Source organism: Oxyura jamaicensis, chromosome 21, assembly GCF_011077185.1.
Source record: "Oxyura jamaicensis isolate SHBP4307 breed ruddy duck chromosome 21, BPBGC_Ojam_1.0, whole genome shotgun sequence".
Lineage (NCBI taxonomy): Eukaryota > Metazoa > Chordata > Aves > Anseriformes > Anatidae > Oxyura > Oxyura jamaicensis.
The window spans coordinates 716,481-741,137 of NC_048913.1; the positions used below are offsets into that span (position 1 = coordinate 716,481).

At 52.9% G+C, this 24,657-nt stretch overlaps 1 protein-coding gene across 7 annotated transcripts in view; it reads left to right on the forward strand.

The window, feature by feature from the left end:
- The first annotated feature begins 10 nt into the window (after nt 1-10).
- CHD5 (chromodomain helicase DNA binding protein 5) overlaps nt 11-24,657 on the forward strand; it is a 35,159-nt gene continuing 10,512 nt past the window's right edge. For 2 of the 7 annotated variants that reach the window (XM_035344791.1, XM_035344795.1), the window contains exons 1-22: nt 11-135; nt 1,748-1,878; nt 5,626-5,805; nt 6,917-7,035; nt 7,575-7,813; nt 8,763-8,887; nt 10,933-11,056; nt 12,875-13,041; nt 13,781-13,999; nt 15,020-15,226; nt 15,312-15,523; nt 17,846-17,977; nt 18,554-18,662; nt 19,207-19,398; nt 19,487-19,687; nt 20,098-20,235; nt 20,958-21,079; nt 21,543-21,716; nt 22,278-22,419; nt 22,614-22,745; nt 23,299-23,416; nt 23,929-24,053. In XM_035344791.1, coding sequence (XP_035200682.1) covers nt 72-135; nt 1,748-1,878; nt 5,626-5,805; nt 6,917-7,035; nt 7,575-7,813; nt 8,763-8,887; nt 10,933-11,056; nt 12,875-13,041; nt 13,781-13,999; nt 15,020-15,226; nt 15,312-15,523; nt 17,846-17,977; nt 18,554-18,662; nt 19,207-19,398; nt 19,487-19,687; nt 20,098-20,235; nt 20,958-21,079; nt 21,543-21,716; nt 22,278-22,419; nt 22,614-22,745; nt 23,299-23,416; nt 23,929-24,053 — 3,372 coding nt within the window. In that variant the 5' untranslated portion in view covers nt 11-71. Of the gene's footprint in view, nt 136-1,747; nt 1,879-5,625; nt 5,806-6,916; nt 7,036-7,574; nt 7,814-8,762; nt 8,888-10,932; nt 11,057-12,610; nt 12,679-12,874; nt 13,042-13,780; nt 14,000-15,019; nt 15,227-15,311; nt 15,524-17,845; nt 17,978-18,553; nt 18,663-19,206; nt 19,399-19,486; nt 19,688-20,097; nt 20,236-20,957; nt 21,080-21,542; nt 21,717-22,277; nt 22,420-22,613; nt 22,746-23,298; nt 23,417-23,928; nt 24,054-24,657 lie in introns of those variants that run through there. The other 5 variants (XM_035344792.1, XM_035344793.1, XM_035344794.1 and 2 more) reach the window with 4 other exon arrangements.

Here is a 24,657-nt window from a genome sequence, read left to right on the forward strand (position 1 = left end):
GGGCGGGCGGGGCGCGGCCGCCATCTTGGCGCGGAGGGGCCGCTCCCGGGGCTCGCCCGGCCGCTGCCGGCATGCGGGGGCCGGCGGCGGGCGAGGAGCTGCCGGAGGAGGCGGACAACGACGAGGACGTCTCGGGTACGGGGCGGGAGGGGGGGGGGGGCGGCCGGGCCCGGTGCCCTGCGGGGGGGGGGGGGGGAGGGGGGTGGGCAGCGCCCCGCACCGGGAGCCGGTAACGGAGCAGAGCGGAGCCGTCCGTCTGGAGGGACCGAGCCCCGCGACACGGCGGGCGGGTGGTCCTGCAGGGTGCGGCGGGACCCCCGGCACGGCCCGGGCGGGTGATCTGCAGCCCCCGTCTCACCTCGTTCTTTCGGCCCCATCCCCTCCGCTGCCCCCTACAAGCACCGGGCCGGCCCTTGGGTGCCCCCGGAGCAGCGTGCTTCCAGGCGGCCGGCCCCAGAGCTGTGGATTTCGGGTCCTGGCCCCGGGGGGTGCTGGCGGCAGGCGGCGAGGAGCCCCGCGTCTCCCCAGGGGGAGGCCGGGGCCCATCTCCTGTGGTGCTGGGAGTGCCGGGCTGTGCAAGATGGTGTCTGGAAGACGAGGTAGGGAGGCCTGGAGGTGCAAAATTAGTTTTTTTCCATACTCCTTGGAGCGTATTTGTAACCACCCTTGATACAAAGCAGACCAGACGAAGCACCGATTGTCAGGGTGCCTCTGGCACCAGCTGGAGCTGCGTCTCCAGCCTGAAGACCCCAAAGGTGCACTGGTTTTCTTTTGGAGCAGCTCTTGCAGAAGGTCTGGGTCTGCCTGGTCATCCCTGCAGTGTGTTAGTCCTTGCTCACGTGCCCCCTGCACCCCTAAAAGATGCTTTGTGTTGTCTTTCTGAGCCTAGCTGTGGGCAGAGTCCAGCTCTGCCGTGGGCTCTCCCAGACCCCCTCCAGCAGCCCGGGGGCTGTGCTGTGCCCGCAGAAGGTCCTGGGGGTGGTGGGGTGGCCTCTGGGTGCTGCCCAGCTCCGCCCGCACCCGAGGGCATCCATGGAGCTCGGGAGCGTGCCTTGGCCAGACAGTGGCTGGTGGTTTGATCCAGACAATGAACCTCTCCTGGCTAATGAGTCTGGGGTGCTAGTGCTGTGTAAGTTCAGAAATTAAAGAAGGGAAAAATACTGAAGTGGATCTTAAAGAAATGCAGAGGTTCCACGAGGTGCCGGGACTCACTGGTAAGTGTCAGTGTCAGGGAGGTGATGATGGCAAGGAAGGCAGGCATGTGAGTTCGAGCTCGAGTGTGCGTGGTGCTTCCCCAGCACAGAGCCATAGAAGACCAGCCTCCTGCGAGCCATGGCACCCCTCTTCGGTGCCAGGCCATGCTGCTTCCTCGTTCGCCTTGGTTGGATCAATTTTAATGGGCTCTGCTGGGAAATCTAAAGGGTAAAAGATAAAAGCCTAATGCTTCCTAATTACCTAGATCTAAATCAATAAGAGCAGGCAGCACATTAGCATCCTGATGCGCCTGTGTCAGCAGAGAGCAAAATGCAGATGATCAAAAGCGCTGGTACCAGTCTGTGTAAGGATGTGTATGAGAAATGGGAAATGAGAAGCGGTGGTGCAGGCGCTCTTGGGCAGGAGTCTGTCAAGGCTCTTCTTGTAGGGGCAGCAGTGGAGTGGCTGCTGGGTGCACAGGGAGAACACCCCAGTGCTGCGTCCTGTGTGTCTGTGACATCCATCCAAGTTAAGTTGTCCCTTTTGTCCTCAGAAGAAGATGATGGGGTCCTGGAAGGACTGGATGAGTTTTTCCCAGAAGAGCAAGTTGCTGTGCAGAAAAAAAAGAAATCCAAGAAGCTGAAAGACAGCAAGGCTGCCAAAATCAAGAGGAGGAAGAAAGAGGTAACACTGCATGCTCAAAAATGAGGCTGGCAGGTTCCTGCTAGACTTGTGGGAGATGACTGAGGGTCAGGGCTCGAGCAGTTCTTGTCCAGCTCTGATGCTCTGCTGTGGTGCTTGCTGCCTCTGCTCAGCTGTACATATTTGTTCCTGGAAGGGTGGAGATTTTTTATTGTTTTGTCCAAAGAAATAAATGAATGGTAGGGAAACTTACGATGCGCAGGAAATAGTAACAAAAGGTGGCAAAGTGCTGGGACAATTCCCAGGCTGTGAGGTTCATGTTCCTGCGGTGCCTCTTCTCTCCTGCTGACCACTTGCAGGACGGTTGTGTTTTAGCACTTCCCCAGTATGTCTGTACCCTGCTGTGCTGTGCCAGGAATACAGGCTGTGCCATCAAATATGGCATTGATATGACAGTGATGTAATGGAAGATGAGGAGAGGGCATCTATCTGTGCTCTAAGTGTTCCTCTTTCTGGTTGCTGGCATTTTGAGGATCTGTTCCTTTTGGTGTGTTTCCTTTCATGCTGGAAATGCGTGCAGTAAATATCACTGACAGTCCGTTGTGCAACCTGTGTACACGTAATCTTGATCTCCCTGTGCTAACTGCCATGTCCTGCCCGTCACACGGATGGTGAGCTGACAATTAGACCTCGCAGGCGAGGAGAGCTGCGAGGATGAGGATGCTGCCTCCTGGGGTCCTCAGCGCTGAGATGGCATAGGTAGAGCCACCAGGAAGCGTGCAGGCAGGTGTTACGCTGGAAAACGGGTCTTGTGTTGGTGCTCTTGGGGTTTGCCGTATGCCACGTGGACACGGCAGGCAGTGCTGGCACTCTGCCCTCTCTCCCTTCCACCAGAGCACTCAGGCTCCTGCTGGGGCTGTGGTGCTGATGTTGTGATGTGTGATGGTGACATCCCCATCTGCCTGTTGGTCGTCCTGCTGGCGCTGCAATGCAGCACCTCCCTGCAGTTGTCCCTGGTGGCAGTCGGTAAGTCCTGCTGCCACGAGCTGTGCCGCTGCGTTGTCTTGGCAAACCAACGCGTTGGATGCGTGGCCAGTGCAGGGCCGGAGGGTTCTGCAGGTGATGGTGTGGGCTGCACAGAACCAGGGCATTCTGCAAGGAAGACTGGGTAGAGGCTTTTCAGGATTTAGCGTGTGGAAGGATTTTGGGGCCTTTTGTGTGAAAACAAAGACAAGGCATCATGTCTTTGGGTCTCACATTACCTGAAAGATCCTTCCCCTTGCCCACTTCTAACCTGGGACTGTCCTTCATGTCCCGTTTGATGGCTGGGTGTCCATCACACCCGGGGCAGGGCTGTCACCGTCCCTGCGGCTCCTGCGAGCTCTCAGAAGTGCAGGCTGTGTCTTCTTCGCGTTGCCTCGGAGGGGACTGGTGATGCTGTTCTCTTCCAGTCATCGCTGCCGCTCCCTGTGGGTCCTGTGAAAACAGATCGGCTGGATGAAGTTGCACATTAACGTGCTTTTGCTAGTGACGGGAGTGAGGTGTGTATTTAAAAAAAAAATCAATGATTTTCTCCTGCACGGTATTACCTGGCAGGCTTTGAGCAGAAGTCAGCCCAGAGGAAGCTTTTTCCCCTCCTTCGTGGCCATGGAGATGATGATCTCCTTCTGCAGATACCACACAAAGCTGGCTCAGGCTGCCTTGCTTCCTGTGCGTTCTTCATCATGGGACACATTTTTCCTGTGCTACTTTTCAGTTGGGGAAAAATAAAATACAAACCTGTGGTATTTTCATTTCTGGCAGTTCTCTGTTAGCGTCATCCTGCCTGAGGCAGTGGCAGCAACATGTGCAGCCTGTGCTGGGTCTGCCTGCTTCCTTACCGGGGGTGGGGAGAAGATAATGGGATGAATGTTGAGTGCGTTTTCTTTTTTAATTAATGCCTTGTATGGGCTGTGTTAATCAGACTTGGTTCTGCCTGCTGGAGGTTGTTCTGTCTTCCCTCAGAGCCAGCGAGGAGCTAGCGCCGTAGCTGTCAGTAGGCACGGAGATGGATTTCTTACCAGCGCCCAGGCTGCGTTTTGGGGTGAGGAGGTAAAAGGAGAGGGACCCTTGAGCTGGGCTTTCTCCCCCTAAACACCTTCTCTAAAGTTTTGTGGGGTAGGAGGAGGTTCTTTCCCCCTGTTAAAGGAAGAGGGAGGTGGGAATGAGGTGCAAACCTGTGACACGATGCCAGTGCTGAAACCACGACTGCCTGCCACCCCGGGTTCCCCATGTTTTTGTCATCAGAGCGTGTGGCAGGCGTGACGCCACGTTGCACCTGTATGGGGACTTGTTGGCGTGGGCTCCTTGTAACGCATTCAGGCGTTTGTGGCAGTGCTTGCTGGAGCTCTGGTGCTAGAATTGATGCTGCAAACCAGAAAAATCTGCATAAAATAACCAGGCTGCAGTTTGAACCTCAGCATATGTAGATGAAGGTCCTTGTCAGACAAGGAAGCGGGGAGAGGGGATCTCAACCTGTACTGCAGCAGTTACCATGGCAACCAATTATTCAGTGTTAAATTATAACTGTTTATAACACTGCTAAAGGAAAAGCTCATTTTTTTTTTCCAAAGCAAGGAGGACCAGCAATCAGTAATGGCCGCCGAGCAAAGCTGAAGCTCTGCAGCAGCAGCAGTTGATGTTGTATATTTAAATAAACGGCCGCCCGTGTGGCCGCGGTGCCAGGCAAGCCGCGAGGTGCCAGTGCGGTGCTCGAGCAGCGCTGCCTCTGGGCCGGGCTTGGCCTCTGGAGGCCAGACATGGCTCGGGCACAGCGGCCGGGGCTGTGGGGCCAGGGGCTGTGGGGCCAGGGGCTGCCTGCTGGGCCTCACCGTGCCCCTCGCTCCTGACGGGGCAGCTCCCCATGGAGTGGTGTGCTGCTCCCCATGGCAGCGTGAGGCAGAAGGGGGCTCTGCTGCCGGGCCCACAGCCATGAGGGCCGCAGGTCTGGCAGGTGGGAAAGAGGGGTGCCACCTTTGTGTGCCCCCCATGGGCGGTGGCGTTCGTTAGGGTGGAGACGTGTGTGCTGTCGGAGCTGTGCAGCAGGTCACGGTCACCGTCCCAGAATGGAACCCAAATTCTGCCTCACCAGTCCCCACAGCATGGCTCTGCCACAGCTGGTGGGGCTGTGTCAGCCTGGTCCCTGCTGCTGGAGGGGAGCAGGCTGTGTCTGTCAGCCATCCCGCGGGGCACAGGCCTCTGGTGTGCTTCTTCTCACTGCTGAAGGCATGCGTGGCCAAGACAGGAGCTTGCATGTGGCCGCCCATCTCTATTGCCTGGCTCAACATCGTCTGGTGAGCTCGAAGACTTGCACACGACTAAAGGGATCATCTCTTCCTTTCCTTTAGTTTCTTAACTGTTAACACCGTGGTAGAAAAATGTTGCTGTACTTGTGTAAAACCATAAGCAAACATGAGACAGAACATCGTATGTTACCCTGAGTTGTGTCAATTAAAAAAGTTTCCTAAGTATCCCCTGTGTGAAAACTTAGGACCTTTTGGTGGAGTTGCTCATTGGTTTCCTATACAGCTATTTTTAATGTACGCATTCATTTACTTGACATGCCATGTCCTGGCTTTCTGTTTACACCACCACACATCAGAGTGGTACCTGAACGTTGTGGAATCCCAGCACCTGGGCACTTCCAGAGGAGAACTTTAGAGTACGGAAGCAGAACTGGCACCCGTTTGCATGGCTGTGGCTGAGGGAGGGCAGGCGCTGCTTCTTCTCCACTGTCTCTTTCTGTTTTAGGGGAGCAACGATGAAATATCAGACAATGAAGAGGAGATGGAGGAGAAATCTGAGAGTGAAGGAAGTGACTATTCCCCCAACAAAAAGAAAAAGAAAAAACTGAAGGAAAAGAAGGAGAAAAAAACAAAAAGGAAAAAGAAAGACGAAGAGGATGATGACAACGAGGACGGAGGTCTGAAGGTACCAAGGAGTTGTTTATCCTGAGCTGGTGCTAGAGCGTGAGATCTCAGGGTGAGGCCAGACCCCTGAGATCCCAGCACTTCACCTCCTTCAGCGAGTCCCTGCTGAGAGCTGAGCTGTTTCCTGGTCATTCACCTTGCACTCTTGAATAAGTTACCTTTTGGTTTAGGCACAGCAGCACAAGCATAGCACTCCCCAGCAGGCTGACTGACTTAGCAGTGTGTTGATGCTCACTCAGAAAGCTTCACGATGCCTTTTGGGGTGATTCAGCCAGTGTGCTTCGTCTCTTGGCAGTGGGCTGAGGCTGGAGGCCTGTTGTTAGCTTGGGTCTTCTGACAAGCAGCTTGTCTTTAGAGAAGGTGGCCTGGGGTTTTCATGAGAAGCTTGTCCTGGGCTTGGTGAGGAAGATTGCTTTTGTAAACCCTCGCCAGTATTTTTCTGGGGTTGGATCTTTTGGGATGTGGAGCGGTCTCACCACCGTGCGCTCCAGGCTGCGTGGTGAAGGCAGCGTGCTGCAGCACGTGGCTCACTGCGGCTGGGGTGGAGGTGTACTGTGTCTGAGGGAATTTGAGATTTCAAAATATAATTAACTTAGAGCAGAAACAAGGAAAACAGTGGAAAACTACAAAGTTATCTAAATGTGCAGCCATAACAGTGCTGATGCTGACGTAGTTTTGTTTTTTTTGTTTAAACCATGGAGCATATACAATTCCAGCAGCAACCCCGCCTGTGATGGACTCTCATCAAGGGCTCTCAGGCACAGCCTGGCATTTTTACTGGCGGATGAAAAGTTGCATTCCCTTGTTTTTTATGTTAGGTACAGGGAGAAATTAATGTTTCTTGGAGACATGAAACCCGCTAAGGCTTTGCACTGTATTGCACAGAATGGGGAGCATTTGGATGGTGCCACATTAATTTGCCTCTCGGAATTCTGTGAAGCATTAATTTATTAAGCACTTGTGCATGCTTTAAAAAAAAAAAAAAATTACAGAAACAAATCCCTGTGTGTTGCTGACTAGGAAGAGCATTTGACATGGAGTATACGACAGACTTAGACTTGCACTGCACATCTGAAAAGCCATGTTAATTATGTCTCTTTGTAAATCTACAGGAGCCCAAGAGCTCAGCCCAGCTGATGGAGGAATGGGGCCTTGATGATGTAGATTACATTTTCTCAGAAGAAGATTACCATACTCTGACTAATTACAAGGCTTTCAGCCAGTTTCTCAGGTACTGCACTGTTGGTCTGGATGAGGTCTTGGGTAGTGGTTGAGATTTGGACATGGCTCAGCTAAGAGGGTGAAGCTGTGAAGTAAATTCTGCATCGCAAGCTCCTTGCTGCTTTTTCCTCCATGACTAGAAATGATCTTCAGGACTGCATAATTGCAGGAGAAACAGCTGAAGTGTTTCTCTCCTCACACTCTCTCCAAAATTCTGTATATATTTTTTTTTTTGTTTATTTGAAAAGTTGCCATAGAATAAATGAATAACAATACAAATTATTGCTTGTACTGTGAGCAGTTCAAAACACAGCAGGTATTTCTGGGACATTTAAGCGTGCTCCGTTACGTATTTCCTCTTTAAGAAAGTTCTGGTTTCTGTCGCCTTTCTAGTGGAGCAAGTACCAGTGGTACACAGCAACCTGCAGCCACGAGTTACGTGCCACCGGTGGATTTCAAGGGCGGAAGAACCTTTCTGCAGCACGTGACCAGCAGGAGTAAACGTGCATTTCTGTTAACCTGTGGTTTTCCCTCTGCCCCACCCTGTAGGCCTCTGATCGCCAAGAAGAACCCCAAGATCCCCATGTCCAAGATGATGACTGTGCTTGGTGCCAAGTGGCGAGAGTTCAGCGCCAACAACCCGTTCAAGGGCAGCTCAGCGGCTGCAGCCGCGGCAGCCGTTGCTGCAGCAGTGGAGACCGTCACTGTTGCTCCACCGCTGGCTGCCAGCCCTCAGCAGTCTGCCTTGCCTGCTGTCATCAGGAAAGCTAAAACCAAGGAGGGAAAGGGTAGGTGCCAAGTGTGGCTGGGCTGAATAGAGACACTGCTCTCACCCACGATGTGCCATCCACCTGTTGGGCACGCGGAGCTAGCTGCTGAGTGTGTTGGCAGGTTGGGTATGGTCTGGCCACATGAACATGCACTGGTTGGTAGTTGAGCTGTGTGCTTTGTCTCTGATATGGGCATAAATGAAGGGCTTAATCTCCTGGCATTTGGGTAGAAGGCAACTGTCTTCAAAGCACACTGGCGAGGAGTGAGCCAAACATAAATCTGCAATAGCTCCTATGGAAATAGTCATATTTGTATTAAAAGGGCTGGAAGCGTTTCCCCATTTCTGACAGTGAATTCAAGGTTCTTTCCCACTGTTTGGAAGGGGCTGTGTGAATTTCTGTAGAAGCTGGGCAATGGTAAGAAAAGGAGAGCTATCCCTTTGTTTGCACCATGTTTCTCTTCAGGAATGTTGCTGCTTCAGTTATGCAGGCATCAATGCCTGATTCCTCGAGAGGTTTTCAAGAAGTAGCTTGGAGCTGGCAGTTGACCAAGACTGCAGCTTGCAGCAGCCTCCTTGTGCTTCGTCCTCAGCGCAGTGTTCCTGCAGGCTGTGTCTCCTTTAGCTGTCCTGGCAGAGGCCTCTTTTCTCTCTGTTGTGCAGACCTCTAACACTTTTTTGTGAATGCTCTCAGCCCTGTGGTGGTCCGCAGGCTGCAGTCCCTCTCCTGCATTGCAGGACAGATGCATTCCTCCCATGACAGGTTGTCCCTCTGATTCTTCCCAAGCCCTGGCTATGGGCTTGCAGCTGTTTGCCCCAAAGGACTCCTGGAACAGTGCTGGCCACTTCCCTGCTCCCTGGGGTCCCCAGTACTTTCTCATCATTAACTTAAATTCTGGGATTGGGGTGGGAGCTGATTCTGGGGACAGCTGTTTGTAGAGTGCCAAACAAGTCTTTCATTTCTCCAGGTCCAGGTGTGCGGAAGAAGATCAAGGGCTCCAAAGATGGGAAGAAAAAGGGGAAGGGGAAAAAGATGGCAGGCTTGAAATTCCGGTTTGGAGGAATCCCCAGCAAAAGGAAAAAGGGCTCCTCTGTAAGTGTGTGCTTCCCTTTTCTGGGCAGGGTTTTGGGAGCAAGAGGGTGCGGCAGGGAAATGTCAGGACAAACCCTCCTCCCCTAGAAACCTCCCTTGTGCAGGGGAATGCCTGCTCCTCTAGCAGGGTTATCCTGTTCCTGCCAGCTTGCCTATCCCTCTTGCAGTGCCAGTCGCCCCCTAGAGAGGATGAAGATAACAAATTGCTGTTCTGGTTGTGTTCTCCAGCCTTGCACGGCAGATCTTTCCCTCGCTGCCCCTCAGAGTGGCAGGGTGTCCTATCTGAGGGAGGTGGCAAGTCGCCTTTGTTTGAGGGATGGCTGTGGTTAGCCTGGGGGAAGGCTGCTGGGAAGAAACATTCCAGCCTTGCTCATGCCCCTCTTCCATGCCGTCTCTGTTCAGCACTTGTTTGTTCATCCCTTGACAGAGAGCTGTGTCCAGGCTTGTGTTTGTGAAGATGTCGTGTCTGGGCATGTTTTCTGCTAAGACCATATAATCAAGTTTAGTTTCAGTGATGAGGTCGGTAATGCCATCATTTCAGATTTCATTTGCAGAGAATTCTTCAGGGCTTGCACTCCAGCTGAACTGTATGTCAAAGAGAATTATCAAACGCTTTAATTATGTTGCCATAGCTTGCCTCCTGGCATCTGGGGCTCTGCAGCATGACCCGGGGATACCAGAGCATCCCAGTAAGTGCACAGCAGTAGGGCTCTGCTGCAGTCTGCGTGCAGCACTGCTGTCAGCGTATGAATATCAGGTGTAAGCAGAGCATTTTAAAGAGTACATATGCTAAATATCTAATGAATAGGGATGGAACTCCTGTAGGTCTTGATAATATTGCTCAAAATTCCATTAGTTCACTTTTATTTGAATTCCCTGACTCTGTAGCTGTAGTTTACATAACACGACCTGTTTGTAAATAACTTTGAATATCACAAGTTGAAGTGGAAGAGGCAATCTGGGGCATTCACAATGCTGATGCATTGTTTCAGCCACACATCACAGAAAAATCCATTCCATGTCTGGGTGCACTCTGTGGTCTGTGCATTTGCATTTCTGAGACTTGGGAGGAGCTTTGGCTTGCTCCTGCAGCCAGGAGTGCTAAGCACACGATGAACTGCACACAAATTGGGGATTTGTACATGTAAATCTGGTCTCCAGAATAAGAATTCAGATGCGTTATGTTTTAAGGCCACAGAATACTTGGCATTTTTAACTCCTTTCATTTTATGAGGAATGTGAAGCATAAATGCCTATGTGCACACAAACAGGTTAACAAAAAGCTGGAACGAGGAGGAGTCCCCTCACTGCACAGGAGTAGGGGTAGGTGGTTGTCCCCTCCACACGCCTCTGTTTGGGTGTCTGTACACTCGTCTGCACCCACGATAACACTGTCACAGCAGAGGGGTCTTGAGCTGGCTGGTGCCTGATGCTTAGGAGATGCTGTGCCTTTCCCAAAGGGCCTGGGCAGCTGCATGATGTGACGTGTCTGTGCTAGCAGGGGTGGCAGACTGCAGGGGACACCCAGAGCCCACCTCTTGTCAGGCAAGCACAGCGTGGACTTGGCACTCTGATTTATGTGTTGTATGTGTGCTCTGAGATTTGCTCAGTGATTGCACTTTGACAGTGCTGCTGAACCGGGCTAGCTGCCTTTGTGCAGTGCTGAGCAGTGCAAAATAATTGTCCTCCAGCTCTAGTTGTAGTCCAGATCTGTGCTGATTGATTGCCTGGCTGGACCATTGATCTGATAGAGGAGATTTACCTGCTTTCTAATGCCTTGTGACACATTCTTATGAACCCTGCCTGTCAGTGCCAGGAGTGCAACAACGCTGGCACTCTCCATGATGCTGTAGCTAGTCAGTTCATGTAGAAACCACGCGGTGTTTCTCGTGAGGGTAGCCGTGGAACTCAGCTGCTGGCTGATCTGCCATGCTGTTTTATGCAGGTCTTTGGTGCTTTGTTCTGATACAGAGCAGTGCTCTCTGGAGATAACTCCTTGCATGCCAGCACTTGGACTGTGTGTGGTTTGGTTTTCCCTTCTGCAGAGTGAAGAGGAAGAACGGGAGGAATCCGACTTTGACAGTGCCAGCATCAACAGCTCCTCAGTGCGCTCTGAGTGCTCGGCTGGCCTGGGGAAGAGAGGGAAGAGGAGGAGAAAGAAAAAGAGGAGTAGGCCATTCCTTTGTACTCTGTTCCTGTTCTGTTTGGATTTCCCTCTTCAGATGGTGCTTTCCTGGTCTTTGCAGCTCCAAGCAGTGTCTGACAGTGACTCGGTGGGAAAGGATGTGCTTCTGCTTGTTTGTGTGTGTGGGATGAGAGGTGCTTTCTTGGTGTCCAAACTCCTCTGCTGGTGGGCTTGCACCGAGGAGAAGGCAGCAAGTGGATCCGGCCATGGGGCATGGGCTCACCCCCACAGGGCTGGTGGTGGTGGTGGAGGAGCAGCGTGGTGTCAGGGCCTTGCCATCGACCACTTCCCTCCAGCCCTCTCTCCAGCTGCCAGCCGCCGCCTGGGGCTCACCTCCCCTTTAGCCAGCTCTGTGCTGTGACCTGGAGCTGCTTGGGGAGAGGAGTGGTTGCAGCATCCTGAGGTGCTGCAGCACGGAAAGCCAGCCTTCCCCGTCTTGGTGTGTGCTCTCAGCCCGAGTGGCCGAGCTCCCTGCCCGCCCCACGTGAGTGTGCCTTGGGCGCTGAGACACAGCACGGGCGGCCTGGGCAGCTGCTACCCTGCTTGTGCACCTGGGCCTGCCAGGATTTGTCCTGTAGCAGCGAATTCTGGACATTTGTGGGGCTTCAGGGGAAGTGCTTTTCACAGGAACAGCCCCTGGAGAAGCATGGCTCGTGGCAGGCTCCCAGTGCACTTGGTGTGGCTGTGGGTGAGGAAGTGTCAGACAGGATTTTGTTGGGCTGTGTGAGTTGCGTGGTCAGGAAGCGTGCAGGCAGCAGGTCCATGGTAATGATGCTGGAAGATGGAGGCATGTGAACATCAGTGAAAGCATCTGGCAGGGTCTCTGAGTGACCGTGCGGCTGTGTTTGTATGAGTATTCCTTCACTTGTGGAGGGCCTTGAGTTGGTCTGGTTAATGTCATCTCCATCCTCGTTGCTGCTGAGAGCAGGTACTCTGCTCCAAGCTACCCCAAGCCGCTGGGCTTCGGCTTCTTACTTTACTGATAAGTTTCTGCTTCTGCGCATCAAAGGGTGGCTTCTGGGCCTGGGGACAGGTAGGAGGTGAGCGGCCACACCCCCACGCAGTGCGTGGGCCTCCCAGCACTTGGTCAGGGAGCCTGGGCTGGCTGGCAGGCTCAGGATCTCACATGTGAAGGTCGTCTATTCGCCTCCTGGCTCGTCGCTGCAGTGGCTTGGGCTGATGCAGGCCCTTGTGCTGGAGCCTGATGGCTCCTGCTGCCGGCTGGGCAGCTCGGGCAGGGGCCGGCTGGGCTGCTCTCCCTGCCCTGCTGGGGGAGAGCTGCACCTGGAGGCCTTGGCAGCGCTGGGAGCTGAGAAGAGTCTACTAATGCTTGTGAGGCATCCCTCTTTCCCTCTTCCCTTTGCACGGAGTTGGAAGAGCTCCTGCTTCTGCACCTAGTGAGCACCCAGGGAGAGCAGAGGAGTCCCAGGAGGAGGAGAGTCCTCCTCAGCTGTATTATGTTGCATGGTACATTTGCAGTTGATGGTGCTGGTATCTGTGGAGGTTTCTCTGACTGGCCTCCCTTGCAACCTCTCCAGGTTCTGGCATTCTCCATTGAGAGCCTGAAGGAACCAAAGGATGATACAGTGTGGAGAGAAAGACAGAGGTGAGATGATGCTGTGTGCAAAGATAAACTATGGTGCTGAGGGACAGAGAGGTAGGGGGACGTAACAGGAGGGGACTGAGGCGAAATGTTTTCCTTGTTTCCTTAACTAACGTAGAGGAGCAATTGTCCCATTCCCTCCTGGGAGAGCGGGCCGTTCTGCTGTCCTGCTGACTGTACCTGTGTCCCTTGCTTGTAGTTGAAGAAGGGGATGGATATGAGACAGACCACCAGGACTACTGTGAGGTGTGCCAGCAGGGAGGGGAGATCATCCTGTGCGACACCTGTCCCCGTGCCTACCACCTCGTCTGCCTGGACCCCGAGCTGGAGAAGGCCCCCGAGGGCAAGTGGAGCTGCCCCCACTGTGTGAGTGCGAGTGCCCAGCGGGTGCCACTGCCCAGATGGGGGCACCAGTGAAACATCTCTTGGGTGATGTGGAGGTGCTGCTCAGAGTGCCTCTCGGCTCTGTCCCTAGCTCGGGGGCACGCCATCATCTTCCCTTTGCTCCCACAGCCCTGCTGTGGTGGCCGGTCAGTGCTGCCAGGGCTGGGGCCTGGTGGGGAGAGGGTCGCTCAGAGCACCCACAGCCTTCCCTGCACCACCTCCAGCACCTGGGCACGGAAGTGTCATGTTCCCCATGTCATGTGGCATGCAGAGCTTTCATTTCTCTGCAAGCAAATCAGAGCACTGCGAGGAGAGCCTGGTTCAAGAGCCAGGCTGGACGGGGCTTTGGGCAACCTGATATGGTGGGAGCTGCCCCTGCTTATGATGGGGGCCTGGAACTAGATGATGTTCAGGGTCCCTTCCAACCCAAACGGTTCTGTCAGTCTGTCAGTTGTTGGTGTTGCCTAGCTGAAATCCTGCGTGGAGCCACACTGCTGAAGATGTGTGGGAAGAAGGGAGGTGGGTTACAAGGTCCAGGCTGCAGACAGAGTTGTGTATCACTGTGATGGTTGACTGCATGAACAGAGGCCCTGAGGCTGTCAGGGGGTGACATCGGGAGCATGGCTCCCTCTTGCAGCCCTGTGCTGGGTTTGGAGCCCCTTGGGTGCCAGGGGTGCTGTCAGTGTAAACCCTCAGCATGACGCTGGATGTTCTCCCCCAGGAGAAGGAGGGGATCCAGTGGGAGCCAAAGGAGGATGACGATGAGGAAGAGGAAGGTGGTGAAGAAGAGGAGGATGACCACATGGAGTTCTGCCGTGTCTGTAAGGATGGAGGGGAGCTGCTGTGCTGCGACACGTGCCCATCTTCCTACCACCTGCACTGCCTGAACCCGCCCCTGCCGGAGATACCAAACGGTGAATGGCTCTGCCCTCGCTGTACAGTGAGTGTTACCAGCATTCATCGCCCTGTTCCTGCTCCCATTCCTGCTGCCCCTGAGCGGGGCTCACTGGCCACATGGCCCTGCCCACCAGCCCCTTGCACCCACCTCCTGCGGCTGTGCCACTGCCCAGGGCCCTGCTGCTGGGCTGGCGTCCTGCCCCCTGCTGCCAGTGCTGCTCTTGGGAGAGCATTGCACCCCGGGGCCGTGCCTGCCCCCAGGCAGTTCTGCTGCTGGCGTAATCTCCCCTTGTAGGCTGCTGGCTATCGAGTCCCCTGCTGGCTTTTAGACTGCTTGTCAAGTCCCATCTGATGCATGTCCTGTGGGGGGGGGCTTTCCCCCCTGAGGCAGGCTTGCTGCAGAGGTAGGCATGATTTGTGGGGCCTTGAGTTGTGCTGGGGAATTAAATGCGGGAGTAATGAAACATTTATTGTGCTCTGGCTGCCCTGGTGGCAAGGCCTGTTCCCCCAGGGGATGCAGCAGTGTCACAGATGTCCTTCTCAGGCATGCTTGCACCAGCCAGCCCTCATCCACCCCACGCACCCTCACTGCCTCTGTCTGCCTGGTTAGACGCAGCAAATGAGTAACTTCCTGGGACCAGGGCAGTGGTTTGGTTGTGCCTACAGCAGGTGACTCTGTTTTCAGGGTGAGTTAAGTGCAGTCAGGGCCTGAGCTTGTTCAAGTCACCCACTTTGCTCTGTGGCCTGGGCCCCTCCCGGAGGTGTTCTCCTTATCTCCCTCCAGCAGCAGACCTGCTGTAGGCTCTGCCAAGGGGCTTGCTGCAGCCTAGTCTGTGTTCTCCCTGCTGCGGCTGGACGGCTGCAGTATGCGTGGCGTCCCCAGGCTCCTCCTGCCCTCCAGGTCTGTCCTTCCCCTTACTGATGAGCTGCGGGACGTTACGCTGTGTGGCTGCTCACGAACACCTGGGGCACTGGGGCTGGAGGGAGGGATGAGGGGGAACTGAGGCCTGGCAGGGTTCATGTTAAACTACGTGTTCTTGTGTATGTTCTTTTTCATCCTCAGTGCCCTCCTTTAAAGGGCAAAGTGCAACGCATCCTGCACTGGACCTGGAAGGAGCCACCGGCCCCGCTTCCGTCCACGCTGCCGGCCCCAGATGCGGAGCTGCCTCTCCCGCTGCCAAAGGTGCTGGAGGGCATCCCGGAGCGGGAGTTCTTCGTCAAGTGGGCAGGGCTCTCCTACTGGCACTGCTCCTGGGTCAAGGAGCTGCAGGTGAGCATGGGGCTAGCTGCAGCGTGCCCTGGCCCTGGCTGTTCCCTGCGGCAGGAGGGGTGACTGCAGCTCTGTCCTGCTGCAGCTGGAGCTCTACCACACGGTGATGTACCGCAACTACCAAAGGAAGAACGACATGGATGAGCCGCCGGCCTTCGACTATGGCTCTGGGGACGAGGACAGCCAGAGGGAGAAGCGGAAGAACAAGGACCCGCAGTATGCCAAGATGGAGGAGCGGTTCTACCGCTACGGCATCAAGCCCGAGTGGATGATGATCCACCGCATCCTGAACCACAGGTGAGGAGGAATGGGCAGCAGAAGGGTGCTGCCGGGGTGCCCAGATCCCCGCTGCTGCAGGTGCTGAGTGGTGTCAGGGGCAGCCAGGGCAGGGGTGAGACCCGCCACCCTCCCCATGCCCCTGCAGGCTTTGCAGCTGAAGCTCTGAGCGGCCACTCAGTCTCCTGTGCTGGTTTTCCCTTTGTGCACAGATCTTATTCTGATGGTCTCTATGGTGAGCTGAGCTCCTGGGGCACCTGTTACACCCTGGGACAGCTGGGACATTGCCAGCCACAGGATTTCTGTGTCAAGCCTAATTGATGGCAACTGTTAACTCCGCAGTAACTGTCTGTGGTCTTGCTGAGGACTTGCTGGACATCTGGCTGGAGCTGCCTGTCAGGAGCAGCTGCCATGGCTGGGTTGTTCCAGCCCCAAATTCCACACGTACAGAGCTGCAGCAGTGACAGTGAAGGCCATGCACATTCAGCCTATGCGTGCATGTTCCCAGTCTCAGGGCAGTGCCCAGTTTCTCGGGAGCAGCCTGAGCTGCCAGCTGGTTTGGGTGAAGGGAGAGTTGGCTGAGGTCTCTTCCCCAAGGCTGGAAGTTCTTGCCGTCCTTCTGCAAAACGGAGCTCTCAGTCTGATAGAATTTCAGCTGCAGGCTTGTTTCAAGGTTGCTGTCACCTTGGGGTGCTTGCTCCCGAGGTGATATCAACACCAGCAGGGAACTGATGCTTTATTTTCATTTCAGTTACGTTGCACATTAATAATAGAGATAGCCAACTTTTGGGAAAATTTACTGCATAGAGTTGTTCTGTTCTTCCCAGATGTATTGTTTGATCCCTGATGCAGCCTAATTATTCTATAAATTGATGCTGCAACCTGGTGATCTGTCTTTCTTCCATCGATTGTACCCTGTGGCTGCTATTGCTGACCTAAACTGCTTTTGAACACTGGTCCATTTCTGTGTAGGTCATTTGTTCCTCTCAGAAACCATGCAGCCCATCTGCATTCACATCACAGGTAAGCTGGCAGCAGGGATCCGAGTATTACACGTACCGGAGAGGTGCACAATGCCCCCTTACCTGCTCCTACAGCTGGTAGGAACTGTGCCCGAGGACAGGAATTTGAACAAGTGCCTTACTCTGTGATGAAGCCTTGACGTTTGCATTTCCTTTGTGCAGAAGAAATATCCTGCATAGGAAATCTGCTGTGCAGATGTTTTTTTTTCCATCAAGCAGCTAGAAACACCTTTTATTGAATTTCTATATTTCAAGTGGCAACTTGAATTTTCAAGTAGCAACACTGCTTGGAGGCTGTTTGACAGAAAACAAACAAATCCGTCTGGCTAATTTTCCTGCGAGCTTTACATTGTCTGCTAATAAGGCAAAGTTTATTTTCCCATAGGTACATAATTGGACTCTGTAGTGTGTTTGTACATTTTTCAGCATAACTGAAACTTCATAGAGTAATGAATGCTACAGAAAAAAGAGAGTGAGCTCTGGTCTTCATCCAGTCCTGGTAAAATAGGAATATGGGGTTCAGTGAAATGGAAGAGAAGCCTTTAGAGCTTTTTCCACGGGAATGCCATCACCTGTGATAAACAACAATAATTCCCTGTGCCAATATGGAATAAATACGTGTATAAAATAGTCATTAAAGTGCAGGTATAAGTATTTTCTCTTTAGGGTGTGGACCAGTAGCTTATTAACAGAGACAAAAAAAAACATGCCGTATCACAGGCAACGTGGACAGAGCCTGTGGTGGCTTTTGGCTGTCAGCACTGATTTAACATGTGCAGCAGATTAATGAGCATTTCTGCTGGAAACTGTCGATGCTTTCCTTATGTTTTTTTTCGCTATGCTTGGATGTCAAGGAATGTATGCAAAAGCAGAGGATGAAGTATCCGGTTCTGTGGAAGCAGATTATGGTTAGCTTTTTCCTTGGGATCACGTCTCCAGCTGGTGAAGCCATGGTGCTCCTCTAGGGGGGATGCTCCTGGACATGTTGTCCTTGGGCATGCTGTCTCCACCAATGGGTAGCAGTAGTCTGCATTTATATGTGAATATACAGTCGTCTGTGTGTGGGAGAGATGGAGATCTGTCATGCAGACAGCTGTCTCTGGGGCTTGTTCTTTGGCAGACTCATATGTAAGTCTCCTGGGTTTTTGGGGACAGCCATCGAGGAATTACCACATCAGGTACTGCTGTGTGTAGGGTTTCTTGTCTCAAAGGATTTTCATTTCAAAATGAGCATTGTGCCGATACTGTGAAATACACACACAGGCTTTCTTCATCACTTTTTTTCATTTCATTGATATGTTTTATGTGGTATGCCTTACAGCTTTGATAAAAAGGGAGACATTCATTACCTGATCAAGTGGAAAGATCTGCCGTATGACCAGTGCACCTGGGAGATTGATGAGATAGACATTCCTTACTATGAAAACCTCAAGCTCCTCTACTGGAATCACAGGTACGAGCCATCCAGGCAGTGTGACCACAGTTGCTGTGTGCTGCAGCCCAGGAGGGTCGTGCAAACCTGTAGCTGCCTGCTTGGGCATTTCAGATGACCAATGATTTGTAGGTGTTACCCTTCTTGAGCATTCTGTAGCCACTTGCAGGGACTTCTTTTCAGAGAGTGGTTGCTGAGCACTTTCTGAAAGCTGGGTCTTGGTAAGGTCTCATGGAAATGCGCCACTACTCGGAGCTGCCTTGAAATCCCGACTGTTGGCTGTTTTCCTACATCTATACTGCTGGAAATATTCACAGCCTCACTGTGCTTCATGGAGGCTCTGTGGTGCTGCTGTGTATATGTTGTGGGGGAAAAATATAATGCTCCGATGAGATTGCTGTCCTTCATTTTGGCTGATGTTGCAAGGACTGTTGGAAGGGGATAATTAATGCTCCGTGAGCGCCCATGGGAACTGGGCCAGAAAAGCTCCTGTGGGGAAACAGGCAGTGGAATTTGAGAGCCATTTCTAACCCCTGGCTTGGAGACTGAGAGACAAATGTCTGTCTGCCTTTTCCCGATGAGTGCTCACTGTTTCAGGGAGCTGATGCTGGGGGAAGACACACGCCCTCTAAAGAAGCTGAACAAGAAAGGGAAAAAGCTGAAGGAGGAGAAGCTAGAAAAGCCTCCAGAAACTCCTCTTGTTGATGTAAGTAAGAATGATGGGCTCAGCAAGAGGGTGTGTGAGCCCACAAAAAGGAAGGTCTCTCCGTCTCCCAGGCCTGTTACATTTTTATGTTTTTCTTCTTTAGTTCCTTCAGAGGCAGTTTTTCTTTCTTCCTTTTCATTTGAAGCTCTGGGGTCCTTCACCCTGTGCACAAGGATGTTTGGGGTCTCCTTTCCCCAAACCTGTGCAGGTCTCACATGCACAGGGAGAGCTGGACGTGTGCTGTGAAAGGCCTGGATCGCTCCTTGCAGGCTTCTCTGGTGGGAGGAAAGAGTCAAGGAGAGGAGGCTGCCAAGCTGTCCTCCTGTCTTGCCCAGCTGCCTGAGGGCTGGTGCTGCACTGTGCTGGGTCCTATGGTGGCACGCAGCAGAGCCCTGCATGCTGGGCACAGCAGCACCTGTGCTAAGGGGCAGGACCATGTCTGCGTCGCTTTTGGGGCTGTTCTGTGTCACAAGTCTCAAGGAGGGATGTGCTTGACTACAAAGAAGGGAGAGGGAGTTGATTACTGCTTTGTGTCTGTGTTCAGCCTACAGTTAAATTTGACAAACAGCCATGGTACATTGATGCTACGGGAGGCACGCTCCATCCTTACCAGCTGGAAGGGCTCAACTGGCTGAGATTTTCCTGGGCCCAAGGGACTGATACAATCCTGGCTGATGAGATGGGGCTGGGGAAGACAGTGCAGACCATCGTGTTCTTGTATTCCCTGTACAAGGAGGTGAGCACGCAGCAGTCCCTGGGATGGCTATGAGCTGCTCAGCCTCCTGGTACGGAGTGAACAGCTTGGGCTTTGTCTCCCTGAGCAGGGCCACTCGAAAGGGCCGTACCTGGTCAGTGCCCCGCTCTCCACCATCATCAACTGGGAGCGTGAGTTTGAGATGTGGGCGCCTGACTTCTACGTCGTGACCTACACAGGGGACAAAGAAAGCCGGTCGGTCATCCGGGAAAATGAGTTCTCTTTCGAAGACAATGCCATCCGCAGTGGAAAGAAGGTCTTCCGGATGAAGGTGGGGGCTAAGTCTGCATGCTGCCCCTGTTTTCACTGTCGGTACGAAGGGAGGGGAGCAGACTGACATCCAGAGAGGGAGGTGTCTAAGGTCCCTGATCAGCTGTTTTCCAAAGGGAGAAGCTGACGGCATTTATAAATGTAGATGTACGATGGGCTGTGAAGACTTCTGCCAGACCTTTTTCCGTTTCTGTAATCCCCTGCTTCATTCTAATGTTCAGATGGGTATAGGTTCTGCTGGAGTGACTTATGCCTGGGCCCTGCTGCTGATGCCATTGCAGTGCAGTACAAGCAGCCCCCGTTTTTCTCTTTGGGTTACAACTGGTGTCACTTGCAGCAGCACCACAGGTGGAGGCTGTCCCATTTCCTGCCCTCTTGTAACCTGGCTTTTCTCTTTCTCTGCTCCTCCAGAAGGAAGCCCAAATCAAGTTCCATGTCCTGCTCACCTCCTACGAGCTGATCACCATTGACCAGGCGGTGCTGGGCTCGATAGAGTGGGCCTGTCTGGTGGTGGATGAAGCACACAGGCTGAAGAACAACCAGTCCAAAGTAGGTAGCAGACATTTGTGAGCAATTCTTCCAACCCAGTGCTGCTGCTGTTGCTCCAGAGGTACAATGCCCCCCGCACAGCCAGTCTCTTGCTCTGCACTCTGCTGCTTGGGATGAAAGATGTCCTCAGCTTGCACAGGCTCTGCCCAGGGCATGTTTCAGTGGGATTTCTCTCTCTTAATGCCCTCTCGCATTAGAGAGCCATCAGTAGTGAGCTAGGTGGCAGCCTGGCTGGTGGTGCCAGCAGCAGGCTCGGGGCAGTGAGCCTGCCTGCTGGTGGATGAAGCACAGGCTGAAGAGCTCTGCTTGCCCCTGCAGCAGCATGGAGCCAGCAGGCAGACAGGCAGGGAAGTGTCTGAGGCACTCAGGAGTTTCACATGTTTTATGTTCGGTGCTCCAGCTCTGCCTGCAAAAGATGCGAGGTTGGTTGTTTTAAATGAAGGGGAGAAGCCATAGAAGCCATTGGTGCTTTTTAAGCAGAACACATAGTGAAGCGTTTTATTTTGTTTTGATTTTTGAAAAAAAATGCTTTTTTTTTTTTTTTTGAATAAGTGGGGATGGCTCTGAGCAGGGCATGCAGGCTGGGGTCTGGCTTTGCATGCCTGGTAGGGGGGAGAGGTCACTGCCGAGTTTCCATGTATGCACTCTGCAGATCCAAGAGTTCCCAGATGATGTGTCAGTTCCTCAGAGTTCTTTTAACTTAAGGTGATTTCTTTTCCAAGTTCTTTAGAGTATTAAATAGCTACAAGATTGATTACAAGCTGCTGCTCACCGGGACTCCACTCCAGAACAACTTGGAAGAGCTCTTCCACTTGCTCAATTTCCTGACTCCTGAGAGGTTTAAGTAAGTTGCACAAGTTCTCTCTCTGGAAAGGAAGAACAGCCTGGATGTGATCTTTGTTGGCCAGTGGGGCTTTCCAGGGCTGCTGTCTGTTTGGTAGTGTCTGGATGCAATTACTGCTGAGCAAATGTCACTGATCTGCGTGGCAGGTCATTGGCAAAGCACATTGTCCCAGTGGTTGGCCATAACAGCCACACAGAGATTTTATTCGTGTTGAATACTACTTTTTGGGCCCTGTGTGTAGGTACTGCTTTCCTGTCAGTCAGGAGATTTGTTTCCCTCTCTCTGTGGAGACAGTGGTATTTTGGGTTACTTGTGCTTTAGCTCTGCTCAGATACAGGCACAGGAGCGTTACAGCATTGTATGCAATAACAGCTTTTCATTTGTGTTTAAATCACAAAGAAACAGATTTCTTTACCCTTGCATGTCCCTTTTGCTTAGTGCTGTGTTGTGGCTGCTTTCACAGTAACCTGGAAGGGTTCTTGGAGGAGTTTGCAGACATCTCCAAGGAGGACCAGATCAAAAAGCTCCATGACCTGCTGGGTCCCCACATGCTGCGGCGGCTCAAGGCGGATGTGTTCAAGAACATGCCGGCCAAGACGGAGCTGATAGTGAGAGTGGAGCTGAGCCAAATGCAGAAGTGAGTAACAACATCGCAGCAGGCTGTGCCTGGCTCCCCTGGGGCAGTGTGGCTGCCTTCTCTCCTGCTGCCTCGTCTGTCTGTAGCACGAGGTGGCAGTGGGCTCGATGGGTCAGAGAAACCCCTCCGTTACCAGACCCACTGTGAGAAGAGCTGGAGTCTTTTATGTGCCACTGGGGAGGGCTCAGTCTGGCTAAATGGGGCTCCATGTAGTCCCAGCTGCTCTGCAGGAGGAGTTTGTTACACGGCAGGCTGTCTTGCAGGGAAAGGCGAGTTGCTTCTTGCTGTCACCATTGGGCAAAGCTCCACAAACACCCAGCAGCAGGGAGCATTCCTGGCTGCTGTGCCCCCGATCCCATCCCACTTCCAGGGGCTGTGGTGTCATCAGAACAGCCGAACAGACCTGGCCCCAGGCTGGGGATGCTGAACCATTGTTAAGAAAAAAAGTCCCTGTACCAACTATCCCTTTTGGGCTCCCTTGACTTAATTGGAGTTTGTTGGTGCCATCTGATTTTTGCCAGGCCCATAATACCAGTGTCTTTCCCATCCCCATCTGTGCAGGAAGTACTACAAGTTCATACTGACAAGGAATTTTGAAGCCCTGAATTCAAAAGGTGGAGGGAACCAGGTCTCACTGCTCAACATCATGATGGATCTGAAGAAGTGCTGTAATCACCCGTACCTCTTCCCTGTGGCTGCTGTGGTACGTGAACTTTATTTGCACTGTGTGTTGTGTGTAATCCCTCAGTGGGGTTGTTTCCATGATCTGTCTCTGGTTAAAGGTGTGGGTTTTGGTGTGAGTGATTTGATACAAATATTTTGTCTTTGCAATGCGTGTGAATTTCTCCCTGAAGTTACTGAATGTTTTTCTCAGGGCTAACCAGAATGTCTTCACAGGAGGCTCCGGTTCTGCCCAATGGATCTTATGATGGGAATTCTTTGGTTAAATCTTCTGGGAAACTGATGCTGCTCCAAAAGATGCTGAAGAAGTTGCGGGATGGGGGTCACAGAGTTCTGATCTTCTCCCAGGTGAGCAGTGTGGAAGGGCTGGTGAGGAACCTTAAAAAATTGCTGAAGGATTTTTTTGTTCTATATGAGAATTTTATGTTAGGTACAGATAGAGATAGGTGGAAGAGCTGCCGACAGCTTATATCACAGCGTGACACCTTGGCAGTCACGGTGGATGGACTGCATTCATCTCTCTCCTGAGGGAGTCCCTGTAATGTTTAAAACCTCTTTTTGTCTGTGGATAAAAGAGAGAGCAGTAATAGCACTTCCCCTGGGGGAAGGCCACTCAGACATAACGCCCTCATGTTGTCAAAGGTGCCTCTAGAGGATGAGACGTGAGAGCTGCTGCTCTGCAGTACCCTGCTGCTTGCAGGACTGCTGCCCACCGTGACCACCATGGCTGTGGGCAAGAGCCTGGCAGTGGCTCCAGGGCACACGGGATGTGGGGAGTGCCTCGGGGTGCTGCTGTTTGCAGCAGTGTCCCCCAGCCCTGGGCATGGGCAGGCTCTCTGCGGCACAGGGTCCTGCGTGGGCCGTGCAGAGCTGCTCACACCATGGTTGCCTCGTCCTGCAGATGACGAAGATGCTGGACTTGCTGGAGGACTTCCTGGAGTACGAAGGCTACAAGTACGAGCGGATAGATGGGGGCATCACCGGAGGCTTGCGCCAGGAAGCCATAGACAGGTTTAATGGTACTTGCTTTTCTTCCCTTGGAGGAGCAGGTGCAGGCAGTGCATGCTGGGGTGGATTTACGGCAGCAGCCAGCAGCAGGATCAGGCTGCCTGTGCCTGAAGAGCCCCCGCTCGCTGGTGTGTGGGGTTGCATGCATGTCTGTCGTGCAGCTCTCTGAAAATTCAGAGTCCTGATGATCAGCATGGGGCTGTTCCTACCACGTGGTTAAGCCCCTCCAGTTGTGTCCGAGCCTGGTAATGACAGCCTGTTTGGCTTAAAAGACATCTGCGTTTCCCTTCAAGGCCTCAGTAGACTGCAGAGCTTCCCCTTCAGGTCTGGAGCTGTATTTTCTCCAATAACTGATTTCCAGGCAGTGATATATTTTTACTCCTCGCCTTCCATGCCTGCTGCTTGTTGGCTTAGAGTGATGATTCCTGATGTTTTATAACTCAAGCACAGTACTGCACTTTTCCAAGTAAGCCAAGCTCCTCTCTGTCTCACCTTTTACCACCTGTGGGTTTGTCTTTCTCAGCTCCTGGTGCTCAGCAGTTCTGCTTTCTCCTCTCTACCCGCGCCGGTGGTCTGGGCATAAACCTTGCTACAGCCGACACGGTCATTATTTATGATTCTGACTGGAATCCCCACAATGACATCCAGGTTTATTGCTTTTTCTTTTCCTTCCAGTATAGTAAGTACCTTTCTGTCTGGGCCCTCTGTTTCTGCATTCTGCCCACTGAAATGAGCTGCTGACACCTGCAGTGTTTGCAGGGCACATTTCTGTTCGGGAGCCCCCTTCCCACTACTGCTGGCCTTGGCCTGGCCTGTCTGTGGTGTGGGGTAGGACTGGGCATAAAACTGGCTTTCTTCCACAGGCTTCTTGTTCTCTCCTGCTGCTTGTTTGCAACCAGGTGTCTCCTCCTGTTTTGGGGACCTTCCACTTGTGTTTTCAAAAGCCTCTGGTGAACAGTAGCTAATGACTGACCACCAATGGGAAATGGCAGCTGGAGAGGCTGAGCAGCAAGTGCCTCTAAAAATGATGGAAAAGTGAAGGCGAATGCTTTTCCTTCCCATGTATCCTGGCTGGATCCTCTCCAGAGTTGCCCATCTGTGCCAGCATTTCCTTTCCCTGAGTCTTTGGCAAGAGGGTATGCTGGTACAGGGTCGTGAAGGAGAAGTAAGGGCCTGGTGAATCTGCAGTTAGAGGGTTCGTAGGAGGAACATCTCTACACTGCCTGCCTTCAGACCCTTCGGTTACAGGTCT